We start from the raw sequence: 26,222 nt of genomic DNA, 5'->3' as shown, positions 1-26,222 counted from the left end.
TGACATAAATGCTAAATAAATGAGAATTTGTACCTAACACAGATAAATTTATCTGCTATTGGGAATTTGGAAGAGCTACAAAAAATTTTTAAGGTTTTAAATCAGTTTTACTTGAGAAAGTTCCTAAATCACATTTTGTTATCTTCCAGTCCTTTTCGGGAGCAAAGATGAACATATACTGTCATTTTATTGATCAGATGACAGACAGAAAGAATGCTATTGACTGTGGGTACCTGGGTGTAGAGCTCATAGATAGAAACTTTTAATTTGGAAAAACTGGAATAAGAGAATAGACCAAAACTTCTCACTTTGCTGAGACTGGAAATTGCTGGAATTGGAAACTAGGAAGTGTGTAAGAGTAATAGGGTGGGGGTGTGGTGCTCAGATGACTTTCACAGTGATTTGTCATTAGAGCAGACACAGCCATTTATGCTTTCCACTGGAGTCAGCACTTAGGGAGCTAGAACTTCATGCTATAAATATGTCATTTCAATTTTGTTTTTGCAGGTGGTTCAGTGTCCAATATGTATGCCATGAATTTAGCTAGATACAAATATTGTCCTGATATTAAGGAAAAGGGACTGTCTGGGTTGCCAAGATTAATCCTTTTCACATCTGCAGAGGTAAAAAATTATTTTTGATGTCCGATATAGATTTTCTAAGAATGCATTATTTAAGAGGGCTTGTTTGTTTGTGGACTCCTGATGTGCTTTTATCCACTCCATATGTGACTAATATGCCTAAATATAACATCGTATTTTATTCTAAAAGAAATTCTGATGGGTTTGATATTGGCCACCCAATTTTGTACATCACCTTTATGTAAAATTTATAGTCTGTAACATTTTCTTTCGGAAAAGAGAAGATTTAATTCGAAAGTGCTGTCTCTTTCTGTGAATCTCTTCTTTGAGTATCTCATTTATTAGAATTTAGATGATTGATACTGATCTCGGCTACGTCTTCTACTCACATTTTCTTATAAAATTGATTGCTTTGAATGGCTAACCCAAGGGCTTTTCAAGAAGAAAGGGAGATATTCACTAATAGTGAACATATCACATACACACAATTGAATATTGCCACAATCCTCTATCCATTAAAGTAGAAGGTCTGATGGTGAATAGGTGCATTGATTTCGAAATAGGCTACCTAGATTTATTTCATTTTTACTACTTACTATCTGAGTGACTTGGGGTAAGGTGATTTACTCCTCTGTGCCTTAGTTTCCTAATTTATAAAAATGAGCATATCAGGTCTGGTATCTAACAAATTATCCTCAAACCCAGTGGCATAGAACTATAACTATATATCATTGCTTACAAGTCTTGGGGTAGCTGGCAGTTCTGCTGCTCTCGCTGTGCTCCCTTACCTGTCTGGGGCTTGGCTGGCCAATGGCTGATCTGAGAGCGGCTTCGTTGGGATGACTCCAGCGAGTGCTCTCAGCGCCATTGTCTCTCACCCTCCAGCAAGTTAGTGCAGGTGTGCTGTTGTGTCAGTGATGCAGAGGAAAAAACAGCATGGAAATATGCCAGGATTCTTTGAGTCCTAGGCTCAGAACTGGTACATTGTCATTTCTACCTCATTTTCTTGGCAAACTAAGTCACATCCAGGAACCCAGATCCAAGAAGCAGGAAAACATTCTATCTGTTAAGGAGATTTGCTGCAAAGCCGTCCGCCAAAGAGTATGGACACAGGGACCAGTAAACAATTTGGGGCTGTTAATGCAACCCAGCAGCCACATAAGCTTAGTAGTTACTGATTAGTGGGTTGTCGCAAAGACTGAATGAGTTAATGCATGTAAAGTTGCATCTGGCACATGATACATAGACAAAAATGTTAGCTATTACTATTATTAGGAGGAGAATGATCCAGCTATAATGATAGAATAGATGCTGCAGTTAACATGCCGTCTTGTTAGGAAGAGATTTTTTTTTCTTTTTCTATTTTTGTGTGATTCCAGTGGGTGCCTCTCTCCATTCCACAACTGTTTCTGCCCCATATTCCTGGCCGGAAGAGTTTAGCTTCTGCGCCTTCTGAAACAACCCTACGTCTCCTGTCAAACATATGAGGCAGGGAAAATATGAAAATTCTCTGTTATTTCCAGCTGGACTTTCCTGTATTTGTTATTTTCTTTCAAGAAGAAAAAGTCACTTCATTATCATGAAAGGACAAATTGTACACCAAGAGGTCAGCAGTGGAAGAAAACCTGGAGACTCCCATGTTTTCCTCCTGTCCTGTCTGACCTTTGCTCTGGTCAGTTCAGCACTAAATGCAAAGTGGGCATTGGGTGTTGGGAGGCACCTGCGAGACTCATCTAGTCTGAGATTCTTCGCCCAGCCACCCCAAGGCCCTTCTTCATTAGGCATTCTTTCTGCAGCAAGAGAAGAATAGGAATGTGGAGATCTGGGGAAAATACTTGGTGATTTGAATTTTATGGAGTAGAGTTTTCCTCTCTGGGTTCCGACCCTCGGTATTTCAGTTTGGGGAACCCAGGCATATCATAAATGCAAAGCCCCTCTTGCATTTGAATTCCTAGTTCCATGCCTAGGAAAGCTGAATATGATTGAATAAGGCCTCTGCTATCAGCCTGGCGCTTTTACTTTTGCCTTTTTCCTTCTTTATTTGACTTAAAACTTGCTAGAGTTCTTTTCTGGAATAATTGCCCTGGAAAGGGGGAAGATTCTGTGAAAGCCTAGAATAAAGAAATGCCTGAGGAAGATCAGTAGCACAGGTGTAGCTGGCAAATTGGGATTGGAAAGAAATTGAACACTTACATGGTTGTGAAACCAAAACTAAATTTTTTTTTTGAATCTCTGATGGAGATATATATGCAAAAAGAGGTAAAACGTATGTCTTGGCTAACATGCCAGCAGAAGATGGAGCCAGAAAACCAAGACTAGATGCGCATTTTAGTTTGCTCGGGCTGCTGTAACAAACTATCATAGATGGGGTAGCTAAAAAAACAAATATTTATTTCTCACAGTTCTGGAGGCTGGCAAGTCCAAGATCAAGGAGCTGATGAATTCAGTGTCTGGTGGGAGCCCACTTTCTGGTTGTAGACCACTGTGTCCTCACCTGGCCTTTCCTCTGTTCGTGCTTGCGAGCGGAGTGAGAGCTCTCTGTCTTCCTCTTTTCTAAGGGCACTAATCCCATGAGAGTCTGACCCTCACGACCTAATCTGAACCTAACACCATCATGCTGGGGCTAGGGATTACACAAATGAATTTTACATAAAAATATGAATTCCACAGAAAAATTCCATAACTTTGAACACACTGTAATCTCGACTATATATTTTCAACCTCCACCCCCAACCAGATTCCACTTTACAGCTCATTTCTTTCCCTGCTTTGCCAAAGAGAATCAGGTCATATCATTTGCGTTATTTTAATTCATACTTTATGACCACCTTCACCACTAAATAACCTATTAATAATAACTAAATAATTATTATTATTTAGTTAAAAACAAATAATTAAATAAGGTTGTTTCTCAAATGGTCTTAAACCTAAACGTTAATCTTTTTGCTATCCCTCCCTCCTTTTGTTTTAGATGTTTGCCTATGGCCTTGTGGTTATTTTCCCATATTGTCTATTAGGTGGTTTTACTTTTTCACTTCTTATGCTGCCCCACATTAACCAGGTTCATTACCTTGCACCATCAGATGCAGAATGTATGTACCCACTACTGAAGGTGTTTTTGCATATTTTGGGTTTCGACTAGGTGGAGACCTGAAAAGTCATGACAGAGATCCTTATACTGTCAGCTTATCCAAGGTAGCCCCTCAAGGCTAAACAGGAACCAAAAAGAAGGGGATTTTTTCAAAAAGTAATAAAAGTAAATAAATGCGTGCCTTAATTAGAAGTTAAGATGACTCCCTTGAATTTATAGAAATCCTCGGTTTGTAATTCAGATCATTTGGGGAACCAGTATAAAGTAGTGATCATTGTCTGCCACTAAAGAATGAGGGGAGAAAAGAAACTCTTTTTGCTCCCAGGCCAGCGATCAGTTGTCCTGGTTCTTCTCCAGCAGACGGAGGCTAGGGTGAGGTGAATGAGATGTCCAAGGTACATGTCTTCAGGTAATGCCTCCTTAAATTTTGTACCTGAAGTGCCTCATTCGCTCACCCTATTCCTGGCCTTGCTCTCTAGGCAAGACTGACCCGGACTTGGCTGCTGTTGCAGGCATCTCCACAGGCCAGCGGGTGCTCTTAGGATGCCACAGAGGGCATGGAATAGTCCACCTGGACTTCAGCTCTGCTTCTTTAGAAACTGAACCAGCTCTGTGTTCTTGGAGAAGTCCCTGTAAATGCCTTTTCTTCATTCTCTAACATATAACATTCACGAACCTTGCTCTCCCTACCATCCAGAGTCAATGTGAATGTCATACTAGTCATCACTAGAAGGAGTCCAAGTGTCCAGAACACAATCTATGGGAGGGGAAAGCAGTGGTTCGTTGAGAAATTTAAGGTCACAGAAATAATCCTTGCTGGAGCCAGAAAGGAGAACTTCAGTGCAATTCTGTCTTTCATGTAGGCACTTCCTGTTTTATCTTTATAGACATGAACACCCATTGAGATTGTTGTGTCTCTTGCAGACAAATGAAACCTAGGGGGAGATTGGGTCTTAGAATGGCTGACTTATCTTCTGCCAGCAATGGGAGCAGCCACTGTTTGTTTCTAAATGCAGCTGTTACTTCTGAACTCCATCCATCTAGGTTTTTTCTTGAAACTACTCAGTGTGTCTGAAGCATTGCTTTCTCTTTTTTTCCCTTCCAGGCTCTTTTCCTCCTCTGATGCTTTCAGATGTTTAGACTTCAGTTTTACAGTCTGTTTTTAATCTGCCTCCTATGCACTTGAGATTGATATTGGACTATACTTTGCCCTGAGGCACCCAAAGATAGCTCCGCTGAAACTATCCTTATTCTGATTACCAGTGTTTTATTGAACAGATCTGTTGTTTGGGGGATATTTTGCTGTTTCCCAGGGCAAAGCAATGTGCTTTTCCTTATTGGCAGATGTCAGTAGGCTACTGTTTATCACTATGAAATCGATAGCTGTTTGGTTGCCCGGGCCCAAATCTTTGTTGGGAAATAACTGGCCTTAGCTATGTCACCTTAGCTATGGCAGGCTGAAGTAGCAAGTAGAGAATTAACTACATTTTCGTGTACATTATCACTCCTAGTATGCATATGTTTTGCAACAACCCGAAATGAATGCATCCTTCAGGCATTTTGAACATGTCCTATTTGATATTTGGAAATTAATTATCTAGGACGGTTTTATTTTTCCTGATGGTGTTACTTCTGCATTTATTTTTACAGAGTTAAAAAAAAAAAAAGAGCTTCCAATAAAACTCTCTTGACAAAAGAAGAAAAAATTACCACATTTGAGGGAATATATCAAGTTAAGTGTGAAGGCATGACTACTCTTTTAATGTATTCATACCTACAAATTAAATTACTAAGTTTTTTTGGTACAATTATGTCCTTTAGCACCTTCATTTTTCTGGCATGAAAAAGAATTAATTGACCACCTGTCCACACTAATGTATAAAGACTGACATCTCCAGTGTTTGAATGTTAATGATTTTACAGGCTTTATGTAGTAGGGAAGAAAGGCCCAACAATCTAAAGCATATACTCTTTCCAATAAGAAATAGACAAGGCCTAATTCCAGGGCCATTAGCCCCATTTATGCCAAGGCTGCAGAAAGTAATGTGTCTATAAATTATTATTACTTTCGTTATTATGATTTTAGCCACATTCCCGTGTGTCCGATTTTAGTCTTACATTCAGTATTAAGCAAGATTCGTCAAGTGTCTGATCAGTATTTATAACCTATTGTTTGTTCTTGAAAATAATGAAATTCTTCTGCGTTCTGTGATTACAATTTTTGAGACAGAGTCTTGCTCACTCTTTAGAGGGTTTCGAGTTAGAAGTGGACCAGATTCTCTGCCCATTAATACCAAGTCTTATTAGTAGCATCAAAAGCAACTCTACTCAGTGTTATTGGAAACAGTAACCTCTAGTGACCAAGTTTGTTCCATATGCCGGGCTCTGTGCTAAGCCCTTTACGTCTCTTAACCCATTTAATTCTGTGACAAAGATGGACTAGGCACTGGCATATCCATTTTATAGATTAGCAAACTGAGGCTTGGGGAGTACACATTTTTTTGCTTAAGATTCCATAGCTGTAACTGGGAAAACTTGGACTTAAATCCTGGTTTCTCTGATCCCCAACCAAAGTCAGTTCTCAACCACTAAGGAGCTCAATTAAATTACTACTTTCTCTTTCTTTTATGCAATAATGTTCCAAAGATTGGGCTTGGCCATGTGACTTACACTCATTTAGATAATAAGCAATAATTTTTTTCATACTACATATTCATGTCCCTCTCTTCCCCCCTTGTCCTTTTAAATTTAGTGTCATTACTCCATGAAGAAGGCAGCCTCCTTTCTTGGGATCGGTACTGAGAATGTTTGCTTTGTGGAAACAGATGGAAGGTAATAGGGACAGGATCCGGAAGCCTGGTGGGCGGAGGAGGAAATTCATACTTTTTAAAAAGCAGTACCGATGTCTGTGTACTACTAAATGTAACTGAATGTCTCAAATCTGTGTCTTGTAGAGGTAAAATGATGCCTGAGGAACTGGAGAGGCAAATCTGGCAAGCCAGAAAAGAGGTAAGAGGGAAAAGAGAAGAAAGAGGGAGAGAAAATTTGTGCATGTGTCTGGGTGTGAGGGAGAGAATGCCAGGGAGGGAATGCAAGCCGCCAGACCCATTCCTAGGTGTAGGACTGAGGACAGAGCATGTTAGCATTAAAATAGGGTAACTCACTCACAGATGCTCCGTTTCCAGGTGCTTAGCTCTTCATGTTCTGTGGAGTTTCTCAGATGTTTTCATCCCATTTGGCTGAAGCCTATTAAAACACTGACATCACTGTATTCAGGATTCTTACCTAGAATTAGCCTTAAAAGGTGAACCCAGCCTCTCCCGCAGGATCCCTGCAGCCACTCTCCTACAGAACCCCTGACTGAGAGTTCTGCTGGCCAAACCGATCATGACTGGTTGCATTCAGAGTGATTTCTGACTCTTGATCAACCTCTCTGCCCAGGTTGCTTCCACCCAAAGCTCATGTATAACCATCGTGCTGTACTGAGCCTGGGTCTAGTATTTCAGCATTGGCAGAACGTTCTCTCTCAGCTGCCAGAATGTACTAAAGCTGACATGTCTGTTGGTGAGGAAAGCCAGGCATGGCTCTGGTGCTATATTCTAGCTAGGACTGGCCCTGACACCTGCTTTTAGATGCGTCCTTGTCTTGGTGCCAGCCATCTTGTTTCTTAGACCCTGCTGGATTCGGTGCACCTAAGCTTGCTGGATTAGGTGCTCCTACTTCATTGCCCTCTCCCATCTCACCACAGTCTTCGTTGCTAAAGGAGCTTGAGACTGTTCTCCCTTAACTTTCTGACAGGTAGCAACAACGTCAGATGTGATTTCTGAAAAATGAAAAAGCCCAGCTTCCGAGTTGGGATCTGAGTATCTCTCTCCTCATAGGATTTCACACTCTTAAGAAAGATTTTTTTTTTTATTTTTAAGTTGAAATTTTGCTAGTATCTTTCCGTTACTTCACTCTTTATATTTTAAAAATTTTTATAAAAATCACCTTATCCAGAGTATGCAGATTATTGTATTTGGTTTAAAAGTCTGTACTTAAATTTTTTGCCTTAATTGCAAATGTTTTGACCTCAGGTGTGTCCTTTGATCTACATTTGTCTTTATTTTTTTTTTAAACGTTCCGATGACAAGTGGATTTGATAGTTGTCTTGTATAGATTATCAGATTTCTCTGATTCTGGTAACTTTCTAATTACAGCCTTTTTGTTCTGCTGTGAACAACAGATATCGAATTCTAGTTTTATCTTTTTTAAATCTAGTTTTATCTTTTTCTACAGAAGTTGCTTTTGTATGGTTCATATGATTCATTCATTTCCGCCACCCTTCCTTCCTTCCTTCCTTCCTTCTCTCGCTCGCTCTCGCTCTTTCTCGCTCTCTCTCTCTCGCTCTCTCTCTCTTTTTTTTTTTTTGAATCTTGAACTTTTCATTATGGAAAATTCGAAATACATCCAAAGCTAATATAATGAGCATTCATGTACACTTCATTCAATTTTAACAGTCATTAGCTTATGTTTCATTCTGTTGCACCTACACCTTATCTTTTTCCACCACCACAAGATTAGTTTGAGGCAAATCCCACACATCATATCATTTAATCTTTAAACAGCTCAATATATCCGTAAAAATTATATATTTTTAAAGCAATACCATTATAAGAAATAATAATTTCTTAATATTATCAAATATCCACTCTACATTAAAATTTCTCCCATTACTTTTTAAAAAAATAGTTGGCTTTGTTTGAATAAGTGTTTATCCAAGGTCTGTCTCTATGTTGCATTTGGTTGATTCATCACATAAAGTTTTTCTTGTCTATAGCTTCTCCCTTTTTATTTATTTTTATTTTATTTTATTTTTAACTTCTGCCGTTGATCTGTTGAAGAAACCAAGTCCATTGCCCTGGTAGTTTTCCAAATTAAGAATTTTGTAGATTACATCAAGAATTTGAAAATATAACCCCCCTCCTTTCTCTGTACTGCCCATCTGTTCTCTTTATTTCCTATAACTTGGCAGTTAGATCTTGAGACTAGATGAGATTCAGATTGGAATTTTTAACAGGAAGGATTCATGGATAAATTTTGTCCTTCCATCAGGAGACGTCTCCTGTCTCTGTGGCAACACCGACTGGTGGGTTCTGGTATTGTCAGTCTATTGTCACAGAGCTCTGCATCAGCTTCTCACCTCATGGATTTGGCTGCCATTGGTGATCATTATCTAGACCCACTATTACATTAGGTGACGTTCTAGTTTATTCTCTCATTCCTCCTTCATTTATTGGCATGCATACTACTATAACGAAAAATGTTCTCTCATCCCCATTTGGTTTCCCTAAGGAAACAGTTTGCACAAGGCAGAGCAGGATAAGTGTTTTCTTCTTTCCCCTTATTTACTAATGTTCAGAAGGTGGGCTAAACCTTTTCTTTCTTTTCTTAGTATTATTAAGAACTCGTGTTCTCGCATATTTGATGGTTTTATATTCCATTACAGCCATTATTTTCATTGTGTAAATTTTTGTTTATTTTAACAATTAAAGTACATAAAACTGATGTATTCTAAAGTTGAGAACTTGAAAAGAGAAGTTTTTAGAAAGTCAAAATTGCTTTAGGCACATTTAAAAGTAGGGCATTGGAATGAGGGTTAGTGTTTCTGCTCAGTTTTCTTTCAAGTTAGTTAAAACTGGAGCTTCGATGCACTAAGGACAAACCTTGCATCCAATCTGAGATAATAATATAGCTGATGACTAGTTTATTTTTCCCAGTAGCTTCAGATCTAGTTGTTTTGTTTCATGCTTTTAACTTGGATTGTTTCAGATGTAGAAAATAGTACAGCAGCTTTTTTTTTTTTTTTTTTTTTCTGCTGGGATTCAATTCCCTGGCCAACCGCAATCCATTAAAAATCTGTTGAGCAGTGACCTTTACTTGATGCCGTTACAAAGATGGTGAAAACCACAGAGGCCTCAGAAGCTCTAAAGTGCTTATGAAAAGATAAAACTAGTATAACCACTGAATATTTGAAAGTATTTTTGTGTGTAACTGTTTGAAATAAACTTTCTTAGAGAATACAGCTCATTGGCAGCATGCCATCAATACAGTTTCCACTGAATTTTCTCATTAATCACATGAGATATGTGAAAAGGAAAAAAAATATCTGGAAGGTTAACTCCAGATTGCAAAAGTTTAATTTCTGGGTCTGATATTTATAGCTAGATTGTTAAAAAGGTGAGGAAAAGTCATTAATAAGCTATAATAGCTTGCATATTATAATATATATATTCTCACAACTGTCAGGATGTCATATAGTTTATGAGGAAAGCTCAACTGTTAAAGACACCTTAAATCTAGGACTAGATTCTGTGTGTTACAACTATCTTCCCAAATGGAAAATAAATTCATTGTGTACCATCACTTTGATTCATGTGCATCTCAGTTTTGAGATGTGGACCAAGTGGCCTTGCTCTGTCTCTGTCCCATTGAGAAATAATGTTTCTGCCAGTGGTCAGGTAAATTGGAGCGAGTCTGGTTCAAGTGAAACGACCCCTGATATTAAAAGGGGACATAACCATACAGCCGCTATGGAAAACAGTATGGAGGTTTCTCAAAAGAGTTAAAAATGGATATACCTTTTGACCCAGCAATTGCACTTCTGAGTATTTACCCAAAGAAAACCAAAACAGTAATTCGGAAAGATCTGTGCACCCCTATGTTCGCTGCAGCACAATTTACAATAGCCGAGATATGGAAGCAATATAAATGCCCATCAACAGACGATTGGATAAAGAAATTCATATATACAATGGAATATTACTCAGCCATTAAAAAAATGAAATCCTACCATTTGCAATGACATGGATGGACCTAGAGGTTACTTTGCTGAGTGAAATAAGTCAGACAGAGAAAGATAAATATCATATGATTTCATTTACATGTGGAATCTAAGAAACAAAAAGAACCAATCAAAAACAGACTCACAAATATAGTGGACAATTTGGTGACGGACAGAGGAGAGGGGCGTGGGGGGCTGGGAGAATGGGGTGAAGGATTAAAGAAGTACAAATTAGTAGTTGATAGTTGGTCACGGGGATGGGGAGCACGGCAGAGGGAATGCAGTCAGCATTAATATAATGGCTAGGTGGAGGGCCAGGGGAGGGAGGGAGCAACTGGGGGGATTGTTTTATGAACTGTATAGATGTCTAACCAATGTACTGTATACTTGAAACTAAATAAATAAATTTTTAAAAAATAAACAAGAGCAAATTTTAAAAAGGGGGACATAACCATATTTTTCAAGAACAACTGCACCTCAGGATAAAAATGAGGAAAAAATGACTCTATCCTAAATGGAGATAAAAATGAATTTGATAGGCAGTAAATGTTCTTGTCCCTTATTCTTCGGGTGCTCTAGAATCTTAGGTTTCTTGTTGCTTCCCCCTCTCCTACCTTTGTCTGAAAATGTTCCCTCCAAGGCATTTCCTCAGCCAGCAACACATCTCTGCTTACATGCTAGGATGGGTCCGTGCAACCTCATGGACTCTCCTCTACCTGGTTGCCATGAAGTCCCTTTTGGGGCCACGTTGCTGGCTAGCTTGGATGGAATTAACATTTACCTCTTCAAATGTTCACACATTCTCCCTTTTCTCTCCATTTCCCACTGGCACCCGTTCACTCTACAAGATTCGGCCATCAGCTATACAAAGAGAAAAAATTTTGGCAGGAGTGACACAGGTTCTCCCTTCTAGCACATTCTAACAGATTTCTCTGTTGCGGCACCTGTTTTGGAGAGAGTATCCCATTGAGGTTACCTCATCCCTCTGATACCAGATTTGTACCTGAGCACATTTTTCGTTTTATAACCGGACTTACTTCACAAGGGAACAAGCAGTTAGGCCTGTGTGATTTGTCCCTGGAGCTGATTGTTTGTCTTCCAAACGCATGTCTTCCAAACGATTGTTTTGGAGAAGAGTAACCACGCTGGCACGAGGAGGTCCTGATGAATCTCCCCAAGAAGGAGTTAGAAATCATACTGAATGCCAGTTTGCCAGTGTGGATGAGGCTATTCACTTTCTATCTGGGAAATCTAAGGACAGAAAATACTACAGAAAGAGAGAATAAAAATAGGATCATACCAAATTGGGACAAAGGACTAGTATTGTCACAGCATTTTCTCAGTTTCCTTAGCCTATTTATAAGAAGAGGCTATATAATGGAGAAGTTTAAAAACATTCACTGAATTAATGATTATCTCCAAAGAAATGGATTTGTGGATATATATAACCTTTACGTTTTCCAACCTATTACAGGACAAATTTAGAGGTGACGGTGACAATTCTTATGTGTGGGTCTTTCTCACAGGGAGCAGCACCATTTCTTGTCTGTGCCACCTCGGGTACAACTGTATTGGGGGCGTTTGATCCTCTGGATGAAATAGCAGAAGTCTGTGAGAGGCATGGCCTTTGGCTTCATGTGGATGTAAGTTCATCTGTATGCACATACCTGTTTAACTTCCTAGTCTTTTTGCAGCTTTGGTGGGAAGTTTTTCTTCTCAGAAAGAAAAGATGTGAAATCCCCAGCTACTTTTTATTTAAATGTGTATTTCTAATTAGGGGAAATAAATATGTCATTTTGTGTAAGGTACAAAGAAAATGATTCTAAGACTTGATGTAAATTTTGTTTTAGTTTTCTGGATTCGATTTTATTTCCTCTTCTCCCAGGAATCATTTTTCTTTGATCCCTTGAATCTGTCATTGAGGCAGCCTTGTTCATATAAGGGACACATTTTGGATTATAGAGTCAAAAGACTGATTTTAGGATTCTGTTGGCCTCTTCTTTATTGTGATCTCAGTCCTCTTGGCTTCAGTGTCCTCATTTGTAAAAAGGGAAATGTCTGATGTGGTCTGTAAAGTATCCTCTAGCTTTAAAATTATGTGATTCCAATCAGCCAGAAAATGTGAAAAGCTGCACTGCAAAATTTCATGCCCTAATTAAAGCAGGTTTTACCTAGATTTATTATAGTTAATTATTTGGGAGGGATTGAGATAACTTATATTTTTCATAATTATCTAACTTAAAGGATTGGCTTTTTTTCCTAATTAATTTTGTAAGTCTTGGGGTTGTTCATAATAAATTTTTCCTTAATTAAAGTTAACTCTTAACGGTCTATTTATCTAACGTTAAAAAGTTGAGTTCAGCCAGTTATCAACGCTGAACAAAATGTTGAACATTTTTTTTTTTAAAAAAACTAAGAGTTAATTAGTTTAATTCACCCCAGTAGAAGGGCTGTTGAACATGCTGATGAGACGTTAGAGAACTTCCCTCTGGTAAGTGAATGGTTCATTAGCCTCCTTGGAAAAAAAAGAAAGGGCTATAATTTTAGCTTACTGAATGGAAGGTAACTGAGCATTTGGAGGGTAACTTTACAAGTTACACATAACTTTACAATTTGTATGATTTCACGCTTTCAAAGTAAAGTGTCTATGATATGATGTGTAGAGAATTTTTCAGCAACTCAAAGCTCTCTTAAATGTATGCTAATGTATGGTAGAAGCAGCAGTAATCTAAACTCACTAGAATTTATATTATGGGCTCTATTATATAACAACAGCAATACTTCAGGTAGATGATTTGTGACATCTTTAAATGGCATTGTAATATTTGTATCTGTTTACATTTTGACTTATATCTTATTGATTTTTATTGACTTAGAAGCATAATAATACATTATGTCTTAAAAGATAATATAAGATGAATACTTCTGTAACTGAGGAAATAAGGGGAAAAAATAAAATACATCAGCATTTATGCTTAAAAATTCTACTTTCATAAAAGAAACATCAAATATGGATTATATAGTTTACATAAAACAGTAACTACAGCAGTTTCTAAATTGGAAATGATATTAAGAGATTTATGGGGCTTAGAATTGTGATTTATATATATGAATAAAAACCTCTTTAGGTTTTCTAAAATTAAAGGTTGAATTTTTTAAGGCAACACTTCTATAATGAAATATCTAAGCCACACAAATTATTCTATTCACACATAGTAAGCATCTAGTGAATGCCTATAATATTAGACAACAGCTTATCTGACCTATTAAAGAAATTAGCTCTAACAGAGACAGTGTTCACCATCCTTTAATATTGCAGGTATCAAATCTGTTGATAAAATTTTATACAGAAGCATGTAGCTTTTCTTGAAGGAACCTTTTATACCATGCATAGTTTCTTAATTTTAAAGATAAAAAATTAATAAAATTGCAATAATTACTTTGCCCTGTTGTTAACTTCCTAAAGAATAATTAAAAGATCCTTTAATATATTTAAAACTGATATTTATTTCTTTAAAAAAATTTAATTGTGATTTCTTATTCTTCTGGGTTTTCCAAAAGAACCAGATCATCTTGCATATATACCGTCATTTATTAAACATTTTTAACATGTCTGAAATTGGTATGTTGATGTCATTTTTTTCTTTCTTAGTGGTACACAAAAATATAGTGACTCTTAACATTTGACAGTGTCTTAAATTTGGTTAATTGCAATGCATTTTAAACAACTGAATGAGAAAAACTTCAGTTTTGTTGGAATTTTTTGCCTCTAGTGCTATTCTTCCTCCATGAGAGCAAATATTATTCCAGCCTGTGCCTCAGATCAGATGTCAGGGCTAGTTCAGCTCTTCTCTGAAGCAGAGTCTGTGGCTGCTATAAAGCCTCACCAACCCAGCAAAGCTTCCTAAAGACGTTCACCCCCACTTCATTCATAGTCCCAGGGGGTAGTAAACATTTTATCTAAAGTCATGAGCTTCACATGCTGCTGGATCTCTATTCTGCCCCTGCCTCCACTTCCCTTTCAGGATTGGTCCTACTATTTATTTATTAGATAATTAAAGAAAAAAAATGTAAGGAAAATCTTGTGTGGTGCCTAACATATAGTAATAACTCAATAAATGATGGTCCTTATTGAAATAGAAAACAAACTCTTTCATCATTTAGGTGAGTCATTTGATGTTTTTGCAAGTTTTGGAGTTTGGATTTAGGAAGTTAAGCACATAGAAGGAGGATATTGACAATAGTGGGTTGCTTTTCTCCTTCCAGTTCTTTTGAGGAATTAGTTTGTGGATGAGCTGCTCCTAACCCAGCCAAACCACTTTGTAAATCAGTGAACTAACCAGTAAACCAGCGAACTAATGCATTGAAAGAATTCATGTGATTCGAAAACTTCAGTCAAGTGCACAGGATTGGGAGAATATTGTTTACCTTTGGGGGAGGAAGAGGAGGCTGTGGGTAGTGCAAGACACGAAGAAATGCAAGTGTAGCGTGTGAGGCAGGTGGAAAGAGCAAGAATAAATGGGCGTATCCAAGTCCTAATTAATCCTTCCCCTACCTGCCACTGGTACGTTCTCAAAGAAGTTGGGGATGCAAGGATTGAGAAAAGTAGGCAATTTAGTATTTAGGGTGTGTGATGGAAATGAAAGAACCTAATACATAAGTTATTTTCATGTTTGTGAAGGTCGACATCTCAAAATCCAGAACTGGGGATCCTTAATTAGTAGGCCAGGATAAAGTTGTTCTAGATGCTGAAGGCAGTTGCCTCTGTTGCTTGGCCTTAGTCACACGTGGACCATTGTGAATGCCACTGGGGAAGAGAATGCTGCAGGAAGGGGACTTGACTGACAACCCCAACTGATCAATCCTGTAATTGGGAATCTTTGGGATTTGCACAGACGCCACCTTCAGCTCACAAACTTTGGGGGAACCCATGGGATTATTGGAGACTCTAGTCCATGGAAGCAGGGCTGGAACTAAGGTGACACAAAGTGAGGTTCCTCGGGCTCGAATGAAGGAGGCATTCGCTCTTAAGTCACGCAAGAGCCCCGCTCTGAGAGTTGAGTTCCTCCTTAAGTTGTGTACCCTAGGTGACTCACTCAGCATAGTTCCAGCCCTGAGTAAGAGAGCTATTTTAAGTGGGATATAAAGCTACTCTTTATTGTTCACCATTAGGCTCAGCTTTTGCAATACTCATTTCTCTCCCCTTCTGCATCCATAGCGCACACAATCTTGCCACTTCTTTCTACATGCTGCCCTCTACCATTTGGCCAGCTAGTCACCTTCCCTAAGTTATCATGCTATCTTGAAAAAATAATGAGCTTTGGCTCCCAGATCTGGTTTTATTACCTGTGAGACCTTGGGTGGTTTATCTACCTCCTCTGAACCTTAACTTTTCTTTAAAAAAAAAAAAAAGTGATAATAACTCCATTTCCAATGAAATATTGTGTGGTGTAAACAGCCTTGGAGAGCATCCAACGTAGCCCAAATTGGTCTCCTCATATTCTCTCACAGCAATCACTGCCCTAAAATTAAACTTAGAAGTCTGCTTCATTTCAGGGACCAAACTGACTTCCTTATTCCTCACAGTGATTCTTCCTCCCTCCCCTCCAAAGTTGTTGGCTGTGGGGTATCCTTTCATCTCCTTATTGTCAGTTCCCCTCTCCTTCGCTCCTATTTACCTTTCCAATGAATAACTTCCTTAAGTCTCAGGTTTCCTTTCTCTCACTCACACATTTTTGATTTGCAAATATTTCTGAAAGTGACTTGGCTGAAAAGATCTAAATTTTTAATAACAGGATGCATTGCACCTAGCTCATGCTACTTGTCTATGAGTTCCTATGGTGCCATCTATTCACCTTGTCAAGTAAGTGCCACATTTATTATATAGAATGCCAGGCCCTTACCCCATCTCATTATCAGCATTTGTACCTTGTGTATGGTAGAATCTCAGCATTATAAAGAGGTCGCCTATTTTAGATTCTAATATTCAAGAGGGTCTGGACTGTGTCTTTTAAACCTCTTTTTGACCACATGCAACTCAACAGGTTAATATAACAATTCCTTTATGATGTGTGAATTTAAATCCTAAGGGCCAGTTGGAGCCCATCTCCTGTGAGGAGGCTCTGATTGCCTTAGTAGAGCCGGTATTCAGACTTTCCTGGAATATATACAATGGTTAACATTGACTTAAAGTGTTAAGACTGAGATTGTCACTCAGGGGTCTTTATGACAACTGGCTGATAAACAAATAACATTATTTTGGTTATATAAATATCTCAACAGGCTTCTTGGGGCGGCTCAGCCTTGATGTCAAGGAAGCACCGCAGGCTTCTGCATGGCATCCACAGGTAAATGTAGTTTCCCAGATGTAGCGCCTGTTATACAGGTCAAGGAATCTCTTTGGACTTTGACTACTTATATGATGTTCTGAAAACAAAGAAACAACGTAATTGTTTTACTTGAAGGGGGAAAAAAAACCCTTCCAAACTCTCTAAACTACTCAAACAAGGAATCCTGTCCAGCACTTTCTTGGGTGTGTGAATACTGAATGTGTATGTTGCTAATGATAGTGTTTTCTCCAGTAGAAATTAATTGTGTCCTCTCCCGACCCTGTCTTTTTCTTCGTTTTACATAACAGAGCTGACTCCGTGGCCTGGAACCCCCACAAGATGCTAATGGCTGGAATTCAGTGCTGTGCTCTCCTTGTAAAGGACAAATCTGTGAGTTTTTCTCTATGACCTTTGGGCATCGAGATGGGTTAAATTACAGGTGTTTGCAGAGGATTTTTTGCTTATGTTTTGGTGCCTTGGAGCAGATGTAGATAAAGGTTTTGGTAAATGTTGATGGTATCGGAAGGAAAGATAAACAAACTCAGATAAAAGAACTAGGGTTTCTGCTCAGGTAATTGTGTGGATTTGATTTAGGTATTATATAATCTCATTAGTTACAGCAAAATGGTCTCGCTCACCCTCATTTGGATTATATCTTAAAATTCAGTTTTAAATACTGCCAAGATTTTTTTTTCTTCTTGATTAAGTCTAGGATTTAAGTTATCTTGAAACTTCTGCTTGCTGAGAAAGTGGAACAGATGTGTGTCATACATTAAATTGAATGCTTAATATGCTTAGCCGGGGCTTAACAGCCCGTTTATATGGGAAGATGTTAATTCGGGGCTGATCATGGAACACTGATTTATTGGAGGATTGTCTCAAGTGGTTGGTACTTCACTTCTTCTGGAACGTTGGAGAGAGTTGGAAGTTAGTCTGGATTGCTGTGAGGCAAGTGGGAAAGGAATCGCTGAGGTTCCTCTTGGTTGGAGGTATAAACTCTGTGTTTTCTGTAGGTTAAATAAGGATCCTTGTGGGACGTGGCCCAGGCTGGGAAGTGCCACTTCATTCTTAGAAATGCCTCCTCAAGATCTGTGTGCAGCATGTGGGTGATCTTTCTCAGCCATCTGTTTGCAATTTTTTCTTAGGGGACTCCCTTTGCCAATGCTAAAGTCATTTTCTCTTTTTAAGGAATTTTATTTCAAATGAAAACCATATTTAAAACTTGAAACCTAGTCTTACATATGTAGATAGTTACAACTCTCTTAAAAAAAATTTGTGGTATTTGTATATCAATGCCCTTTGTGTTTTAAGATGGCCAAACAAGGTGTTTATCTGAAACTATGAACAGATTCAGCATCCGTAGATAGCGACACTCTTGGGAATATTAATCTATTCCTTCATGTCTTATTAGGCTGGCTACTATTGCCTATATTCAATACCATTTAACTTTTTTTTTCATTTAAGGTTTTAAATTGTAGAGTGACTACATGTTATGACTGAAAGGTAGTTCGAGATTACTATATTATTTGTGAACCAAAAAACATACTCAGCTTACCCAGAGTTACACATTTAACACACATTTAACAAAGTTAGGAGTACACCTAGGTTTTCTTTTGGTCTAGGTATAAGGAAAAATATATGTCAAGCACCCTTTACGTGCCAGGCATTTTATATCTTCTTTCTCTCTAATCAGCCAGTTTGAGTGACATCCTTATCTGTTGGTGTGATGTTCTCAGGAGTGGAAAATTTAGGCCCAAAATTGTATGACTGCTCTTTTAAATAATTTTCTATTTTTTTATACATTTTTGCTGTTGAATGATATTTGAGTGATTGAGTCAAAAGTTGATTTATATGTATGTAGTCGAAGCAATTTAAAATTTTCTGCATCATCTAACTCTATAACAGGGATTAAAATAGTATTTTTTTAAAAAAGAATTTATTTCTGGATCTCTATAATAACAATACTCATGTGTACTCACTGGGCAAAAATTAAGAGGTTAGAAAAATTGCATTCATTGTGCAAAGAATTGAGTACTTTCAAAAGTTGCCTTTTCTTCTTCTTCTTTTTTTTTTTGGTGAAAGACTGTTTTCAAATTAACTGGAATAAAGAGTTAAACCATGAGACATGAGATACGACAATCGACTTAAGTTTCTTCTAGGCAGTTTTCTGTTTCTTTTGTATCTATTTTCTGCCTCTATTGTTCTCTTTCACATTCATTTATTCATTCATTCAACCAACAGTAACCGATTTCCTATGGAGGCCAGGCACGGTGCTGATGCTGGGCTTATAAAACAGACATATCGCCTATTTTCAAAGAGTTTATAATATCACTGAGGAGACAATGAACAAAATATAGCTATTTACTTCTTTAATTATTACTTTGATAAGTGCTCCAAAGAATGCGTCAGACACTATTGATTATGCATTTTATAGCCGTTCCAACTTCCTTCCCTTCTATGCCCCAATACTCATGTAACCAGCCTTCCTTGCAGCTAAGAATCACCATATGACACAGATATGGCCAAAATGATACAGGGAAAATGTGATGGGGATTCTTGAGGAAGGTTTTCCTTTTTGCTAGGGGTGACACACACAAGAGGAGACACACTTTCCCTTTTCCTACCTTGAATGCAGTTGTGTGACAACATCATGCATGGAGCTCTGCCAGCCACCTTGTGACCATAAGGCAATGGTCCTAAATCAAAAAATGAGCATGCACAGAATGACAGAGCAGAGGGGAAAAAGTCTTGGTCTTGGATAATGATTCTGCAATGTTGTACTAACCCTGGAAATGCCAATTTCCAGATCTTCCGTGATAGGAGGTAATAAATGTCTTTATTGATGAAACTACTTCCATTGGGTAATCTGTTGCTTGCAGCCAAATGCACTCCTATCTGATACAGAGAACAGTGGTACTCTGTGATTATATAGCATGGGGATCTGAGATGTTCTACATGGAAGAAACAACATGTGCAAAGTCTTTAAGAAAGAAAGTTCTTTTTTATTTTAGAAATTGAAAGAAGTACATTGTTGCTGAAGCACAGAGAATAATGCTAAGACTGGCATGAGATGAGACTAAAAGTTTAGGCAGTGGATAAAACATGCAGGGTCTTAGAGACCATTTAAATGATTTTAGACTTGATCTTCAAAACAATGGAAGAATTTTAAAATCAGGGAGTAATCTGAAGAGATTTTCATTTAAGAAAATGAATTGGAAGGGGCAAAAATGGATGCAAGAGTAAGTAAAGACTTATAGTATACAAGCAAGAGTTGATGGAAGAGGAGATGGAATATGTGACACAATTTAATAGATAGTTTAGCTATCAACTAGACAGGGCTGAATTACCAGTACCTATCATTATCATCCAGTATTAAGAGATAAGGAAGAAGCAGGTGTCATGGTTGACTCCTGAATTAGTGATACAGCAACTGAGTGAATAGTCCTGTTTAGGAAAGTGGAGACTGGTAAAGGAGGAGAATATTCGAGAGTGAAATATATTGATTTTTGCATTGGCTCTGTTAAATTTGAGATTCCTATGTGATATTCAAGTGAAGATGTCATGTTGGCCATTGACATATGGATCCAAAGTTAGAAAACGAAGTCTAGCCTGGAAAATTATATTAGGGAATTGTTTACATGTAAATGATTTTTGAGGTCATAGGAATGGAATAATTTGCCTTAGGAGGAACTTTGGAGTGAGAAGAGAAGAGGACATATAACTTAGCTCTGAGGAATGTGAGAGTCTAAAAATTGGATAGAAGAAGAAGGAATTCACAGTGAAAGCTAATTCAGAATGGCCAGAAAAATAGTAGGAAAATCAGGAAAGAGTGATGCTAACAAAATCCAGAGAAGGGTGTTATGAGTGACTGTCATTCTTTGAGACAAAGCTTTAATGTCGCCTTCTTAAGGAAGAGGGCCCAGACTCACCAAGGTAGCATCTCCCCATTATTCTTTCTCCGACTGTGCTTCTTTCCTCAGAAGTACTCGTCGTGATTTGTAATTACAGTTGCTCACGTGTTAACTTTCACTCCCCCGAGAATGGGAGCTGTCCGAGGATAGGGACTATGTCGTTATATTCACTCCTGTATCCCCAATGCCTAGGAAAATTTAAATTCACTGACATTTTTGATGATTAAATAAATTAAAAATCCTCAGAAATATCTGCCTTTACGTCAGCAATAACTAGAAATTTCCAATTTCTTCCCTATCCCAAATTATTCCTTTTGAGAACTTTGAGATAACAATAATTAAAATTATAGTTGTTGAGCTTTATTGCTTAGGTCCTTACACAGGCTTGAGCATGCCTCCAGCAGTAATTGACAAATAAGGATTTTAATTTGAATTTACTTCTCCAGTTAATGAAAGGAGATAACTCCAGTTAAAAGAAAGCAAATTACTTAGTGAACATACTTCTGTTAAGGGGGAAAAAATCTAATTCCCTAATTTGAACCTCAAAGCCATAACATGCACAATGCTGCTTTCCTGATTGACTAGCTTATGGTGTTTGCATTTTTAATTTCCTGTATTAGTAAAGAAGGCTGCTTCAGAAACAAAGCCGAGCTATTGCTTTGAAAGTGGTACTATCACTAACTAACCTTCTTTGCATCACGGGGATAAAAAAGGAAATCAGAGATTTAAAAAAAAATCTGTGATTATAAATAGGTTGACTTCAAATATAGATGTTGGATCTACATGCCTGTTTGGGATCAAAGACAATTTTGATGCTTTGATGTAAAATAAAAGGCAGTATATTCTAAAGAATCAGTTGCATGGATGCAGAAAAATCTCAGTTTTAGTTTTACAAAAACTTACAGATACACGAAAACATGAAACATGCTAATCAGATGACTTTTTGTGTATAGATTATTCCTCTCTATTTGGACCCACCATTATCATCCAATATTACCTCACAGGGACTTCCTGTTGAAGCCAACAGCTACAATTTAAGGGACATTTCTTTTATAAAGAGTACATTGATATCCTGAATTTTTTTTTATTATATACATTTTATATGTTTATTTCAGAAGAAATGTGTGCCCATTATAGACAAATCAGAAAATTTAGATATGAAGAAAGATGAAGAAAAAGACAATACCTAAAACTGAAGATGGCTTTTTATATTTCTTCTTATGCATATTATACATTTAAATGTACACATGTACACACATTCCTAATCTAAAAAACATAATGTATTTTGCTTTTAACATAATTTTTCTGTTTAGCAAAACTGAACATTGTTGCACATCTATATGCATTCTATACATTTTTACTAGTTGCACAGTATTCTATAGTTTTGATATATTATAATTAACTTGACTACTCCCTATCACTGACTAATTAGACTGTTTTAATTTTTGGCTATTACAGATTTGACTGCCATCTTTGAGGCTATTTGTGTACGTCCTTTATTCTTTCCTTAGAATAAATTTCTAGAAGTAGGAGAGCTGTGATGAAGCTAGACGATGCTTTTTCATACTTTCCCCCTAATTTTCCTTCTACAAATTGCTTACCTTTTCACTAGCAGAGTATGAATGTTTTTGTGTTTGTATGTGTGTATGCGTGTGTGTTAGAGGGATCTCTGACATCACAAGGATATTCAGCTCTGTCCATTTAATAGGTAAGACATTTATTTGGACACCCACACTTACAGGCACACACATAAACAGTTTCCTTCTAATTTTATCTATTGACGTATTATAACTCCTTCTCAGGGATCTTCTTTGGTTAGAAGTATTGACATGCAATTCTGGGCTACTTAGGTTTCACATGATAAGATAGGAAAGAAAAGAGATGCGCTGGCAATTCTTTTCCTTCCATCTTCATTCTACAGAAGGCTCAGAATGTAGTAGCAGTTTTTCTTTAGGAGAAAGAGTTGCAGGAGGAGGAGTAGGAAATCCATTCAATACCATAGGTCCAGCACTGCTGTGGGAAGAGAAAAAAAAAAGGAGGCTAATATAATCTCCCTATGTTGTCCCCCCCAGAGAAGGCAGAATACCTTCTGGAATACCACACTGAGAAATATGCTATCTCTCAGCCCATTTAAATTTCTATTTAGAATGATAATTGACATTGCAAATGACAACTACTCTATGCCATTTTTAAAAATTGTGCAAGGAAAGAAAGAAGAAAGAGAAAATAGGTTTATCAGAAAAACCTAGAACAAACTATATCTGCTCTAGTGAGGCTGTCTGTTTTAGCTCTTGTTTATCCTTGTGGAGTTCCTATGGAAGTGCCATTAAATGGTTTGAAAATACTGAACGATCTGATCATCAAAGACATGTTTTTCTCTCATGCCAGAAAACACTCATACTCCCCCTATACACGTACATTATAAATTTCTTTGGAATGACAGCTTCCTAGCTAATGTAGCAAAAAAGGAGGGGGTATGTATTTAAAACTGATTAGAAAGTAGAAACATTTGACTTGCAGGAGAGATATCAATCTCCTGTGCTTGATGCTGCCAAAATTTTTCTCCATATCTTTTATGCTCTTGCTTGAGCTGAGAAAATTCTTTTTAGACTTTTCAGGAAGTTTAGGTCTTGTGTAAAACTGGCAAAACTTATCAAATTCAAGGTTGGTAAATAGCCTTTTTTTTTAAGTTATAATAAACGAAAGTTAATTTTCTTTTCATGAGGCTTTTGGAAATTTGTGCATACGGATGTATATATGTATGCATCACATAAACACACACACACACACACACACACACACACACACACACACACACACACACACACACACACACGTGGTGTTACCGGCCATAACAAACACCTCTATTATGTCTGCTTTCCTTCTCATTATTTTCTATAATGACTAGTGATAGCGTTGCACGTGTTAAAAATCCATTATGTCTTTCTCCACCAAACAAAGCAATAAAATTGAGTTTTAGGGTTTATTTGTTATTATTGCAATTGTCATTAATTTTAACCAAGGAATTTGCAGTTTTTTTAGATCCATGCTGCATATAGCCTAATATATTAAATCCTTTGTGAATTGTGGCTCCCAGGAGTGTGTCATTTCATAATTGTTATTATACTACTTGATTTTAAGTAATGGCATCTTGTCATAAATGAGCACAAGTCCCAATGCAGAACCTATTACACTGTTCATGTAATTATCTATGTAGTAGACTGTGAGCTACTGGAGAGCCAAAAGGAGTCTTATTCATTGCTATAGTCCTACTACTTAGTACAAAGCCTGACAATCAACAATGCTCAGGAAAAATGTTTCCTGAAGTGAACTTACTTTATATCATTTTCTAATACTATCAAATAGTAATGTGTTTTAAATATGTTACTTCTAGTATGAAGTAGTCTGTCCATTATCATCTCTTTCAAGTCTTAAAGAGTATCCCTTCTTGCTAGTACATAGGGATATATATTTTTTTGACAGTGTGTAGAAATTATTCGTCTTATCCTTATGATTTGATATGTCCATTACCTCCTCACATCTCATTTCATGTTGGCACTTTAAAAAAAGCCTTTATCCTAAACTGTGTCAACATTTGGCCTTTTATCTATGTGCCTCAGAGACCAATAATAAATCCGTGATTCATGCTTTCTTTTTTCAGAAACCATATTGTCTTTCCCCTAGGAAGTTATTTTTGTTTTATAGTCTAATGATGCTGTTCTCTTTTGGAGACTGGACAAGCGGAAGAGATACTTGCTTTTCTAAGGTTCCCTGGGTCCTTTCTTGACCCCTTCTAATGAACAGAATGACATCTGCAGTCTGCCAGTTTGCTGGCTGTGGCTGTGCGTGATGTTGGATGCAACATCTTGGCCAAGAGTTTTCCAATTTCATCCTTGAGTTCCTTCAGACCTTTGGGTGGCTGCCACCTGGTCCTACTGATTAAGCTACATTTATTTCAGCAGTTTGACTTAGATGAGTTAGGGTGCTGCCCACTACTCAATTTAATATCTTCCGCCTGTCTATTTTTGGAGAACCCTAAGAGTGTGTGAATCTCTCTGATACCCTTCCAGGTAAATAATTCATTCTTCATGGCAGCCATCTCATTTCACTATGAGACCCCAACCTTTGCTTCTCTGGCAATCATCACAGAAGGCTTTAGATTTTCTAAGGAATGGCCAAAAAGGAAAAAAAAAAATGTGAAAGTCTACCTTTGTGTCCTTTTGTCATCTCTGATTCGATAAAATCTAGCAATTGAAAAATATCCCAGAAGGCGGATTATATTTACAGGTTGAATTTCTTCTATCTACTTTATGACAAAACATATTAGGGTTCCATAATAGTAGGAAAATTATGTAAATTAAAATGTAAGAAAAATGAGAAACATAAGGGTAAGGGCATAAAAAGAAACCTAGAATGAAACTAATAGAAAATTTCATGCCATAATTAGCATGATACACCTGCTTCAGTGGGTAGGCCAAAATTTGGTTTTAGCATTTTATTTTAAAAGGATTGAAAGCATCTGCCTTTTTTTCCCCTTTTATTTTACTGAAACAAGGCTTTTCTTCCATTTCTACTTTCTGTTATCATACTTGGGACCCTTTTGATTTCTTGGAATGAATTGTTCCGTTTGTTTTTCTTTGCACAAGTCTAGTTGTCATATTTATTGTTTTCCAAAGAAGATATCTAAGAACACACTTGATACTCCTAATTAGGCTTTCTAGTTTGTTTCAAGGCCAAAAAAATTTCAGGAAGACAATTTTTTTCCTGGGATTTTCTTCTATGGCAATTCAAAATGTCAGTATAAGTCCATGTGAATAAGAGAAGTATTCTAATTTCATAGATAACTCAGAGGTGGTAAATATATATTTATTTTATTTAAATTTTTAATAATTGTACCTAAACCCTAATTTGTACAGAAACTGTTACTGGCATGTAATAAATTGTGAACTGAGTAGAAAAATGAAAACTGTAAAATAGTCACCATATTTTTTATAATGAAGGTACATATTACTCATGCATGCAAGCACATGTACGTTTACACTCACAGCAAACGTACCTGTCTTTAAGCTCTGTGGTTTTGCTGGCAAATCACAATTAGGGAGTTTTGTTAATTGCAAAAGGAACTCAGTATCTTCTCTGGTCGTTTATTCTGAGGGCTCTTTTGGAGTTTAGAAGATGTTTGTCTTTATTTCAGTTAATCATTTAAGAAAATCTAATTATTTAAGAAATTTAATTTAATTAAGAAAATTTAAGAAAAGTATAAAATATGCATAAAATGTAAATGAGCATTTTAGTTTATTATCATAATAGGAATAATAAGGTAATTGCCACAAAGATTAAGGCAAAGAACAGAAATTCCCCATGTACTCCTTCCGGTTATTGACTTTCTTGCTTTTTTTTAGTTTTGACTTGCATTTGTGCATCCTCAGATACTATAGTTTACTCTGGTCATTTTGAAATTTGTATAAATGAGATCATGTGATATGT

General features: G+C 37.1%; 1 protein-coding gene across 4 annotated transcripts in view; it reads left to right on the top strand.

Annotated features, from left to right (window-relative positions):
* GADL1 (glutamate decarboxylase like 1) overlaps positions 1 to 26,222 on the top strand; it is a 175,546-nt gene that overhangs the window by 34,251 nt on the left and 115,073 nt on the right. For all 4 annotated transcript variants that reach the window (XM_011360816.2, XM_023533804.1, XM_023533759.1 and 1 more), the window contains 6 exons: positions 508 to 623; positions 6,425 to 6,504; positions 6,627 to 6,681; positions 12,022 to 12,138; positions 16,778 to 16,842; positions 17,133 to 17,214. In XM_011360816.2, the coding sequence (XP_011359118.1) occupies positions 508 to 623; positions 6,425 to 6,504; positions 6,627 to 6,681; positions 12,022 to 12,138; positions 16,778 to 16,842; positions 17,133 to 17,214 (515 nt within the window). The remainder of the gene's footprint in view (positions 1 to 507; positions 624 to 6,424; positions 6,505 to 6,626; positions 6,682 to 12,021; positions 12,139 to 16,777; positions 16,843 to 17,132; positions 17,215 to 26,222) is intronic.

This window comes from Pteropus vampyrus, unplaced genomic scaffold, assembly GCF_000151845.1.
Source record: "Pteropus vampyrus isolate Shadow unplaced genomic scaffold, Pvam_2.0 Scaffold1, whole genome shotgun sequence".
NCBI classification, from domain to species: Eukaryota; Metazoa; Chordata; class Mammalia; order Chiroptera; family Pteropodidae; genus Pteropus; species Pteropus vampyrus.
This window is presented reverse-complemented; position numbering and strand designations above follow the sequence as displayed.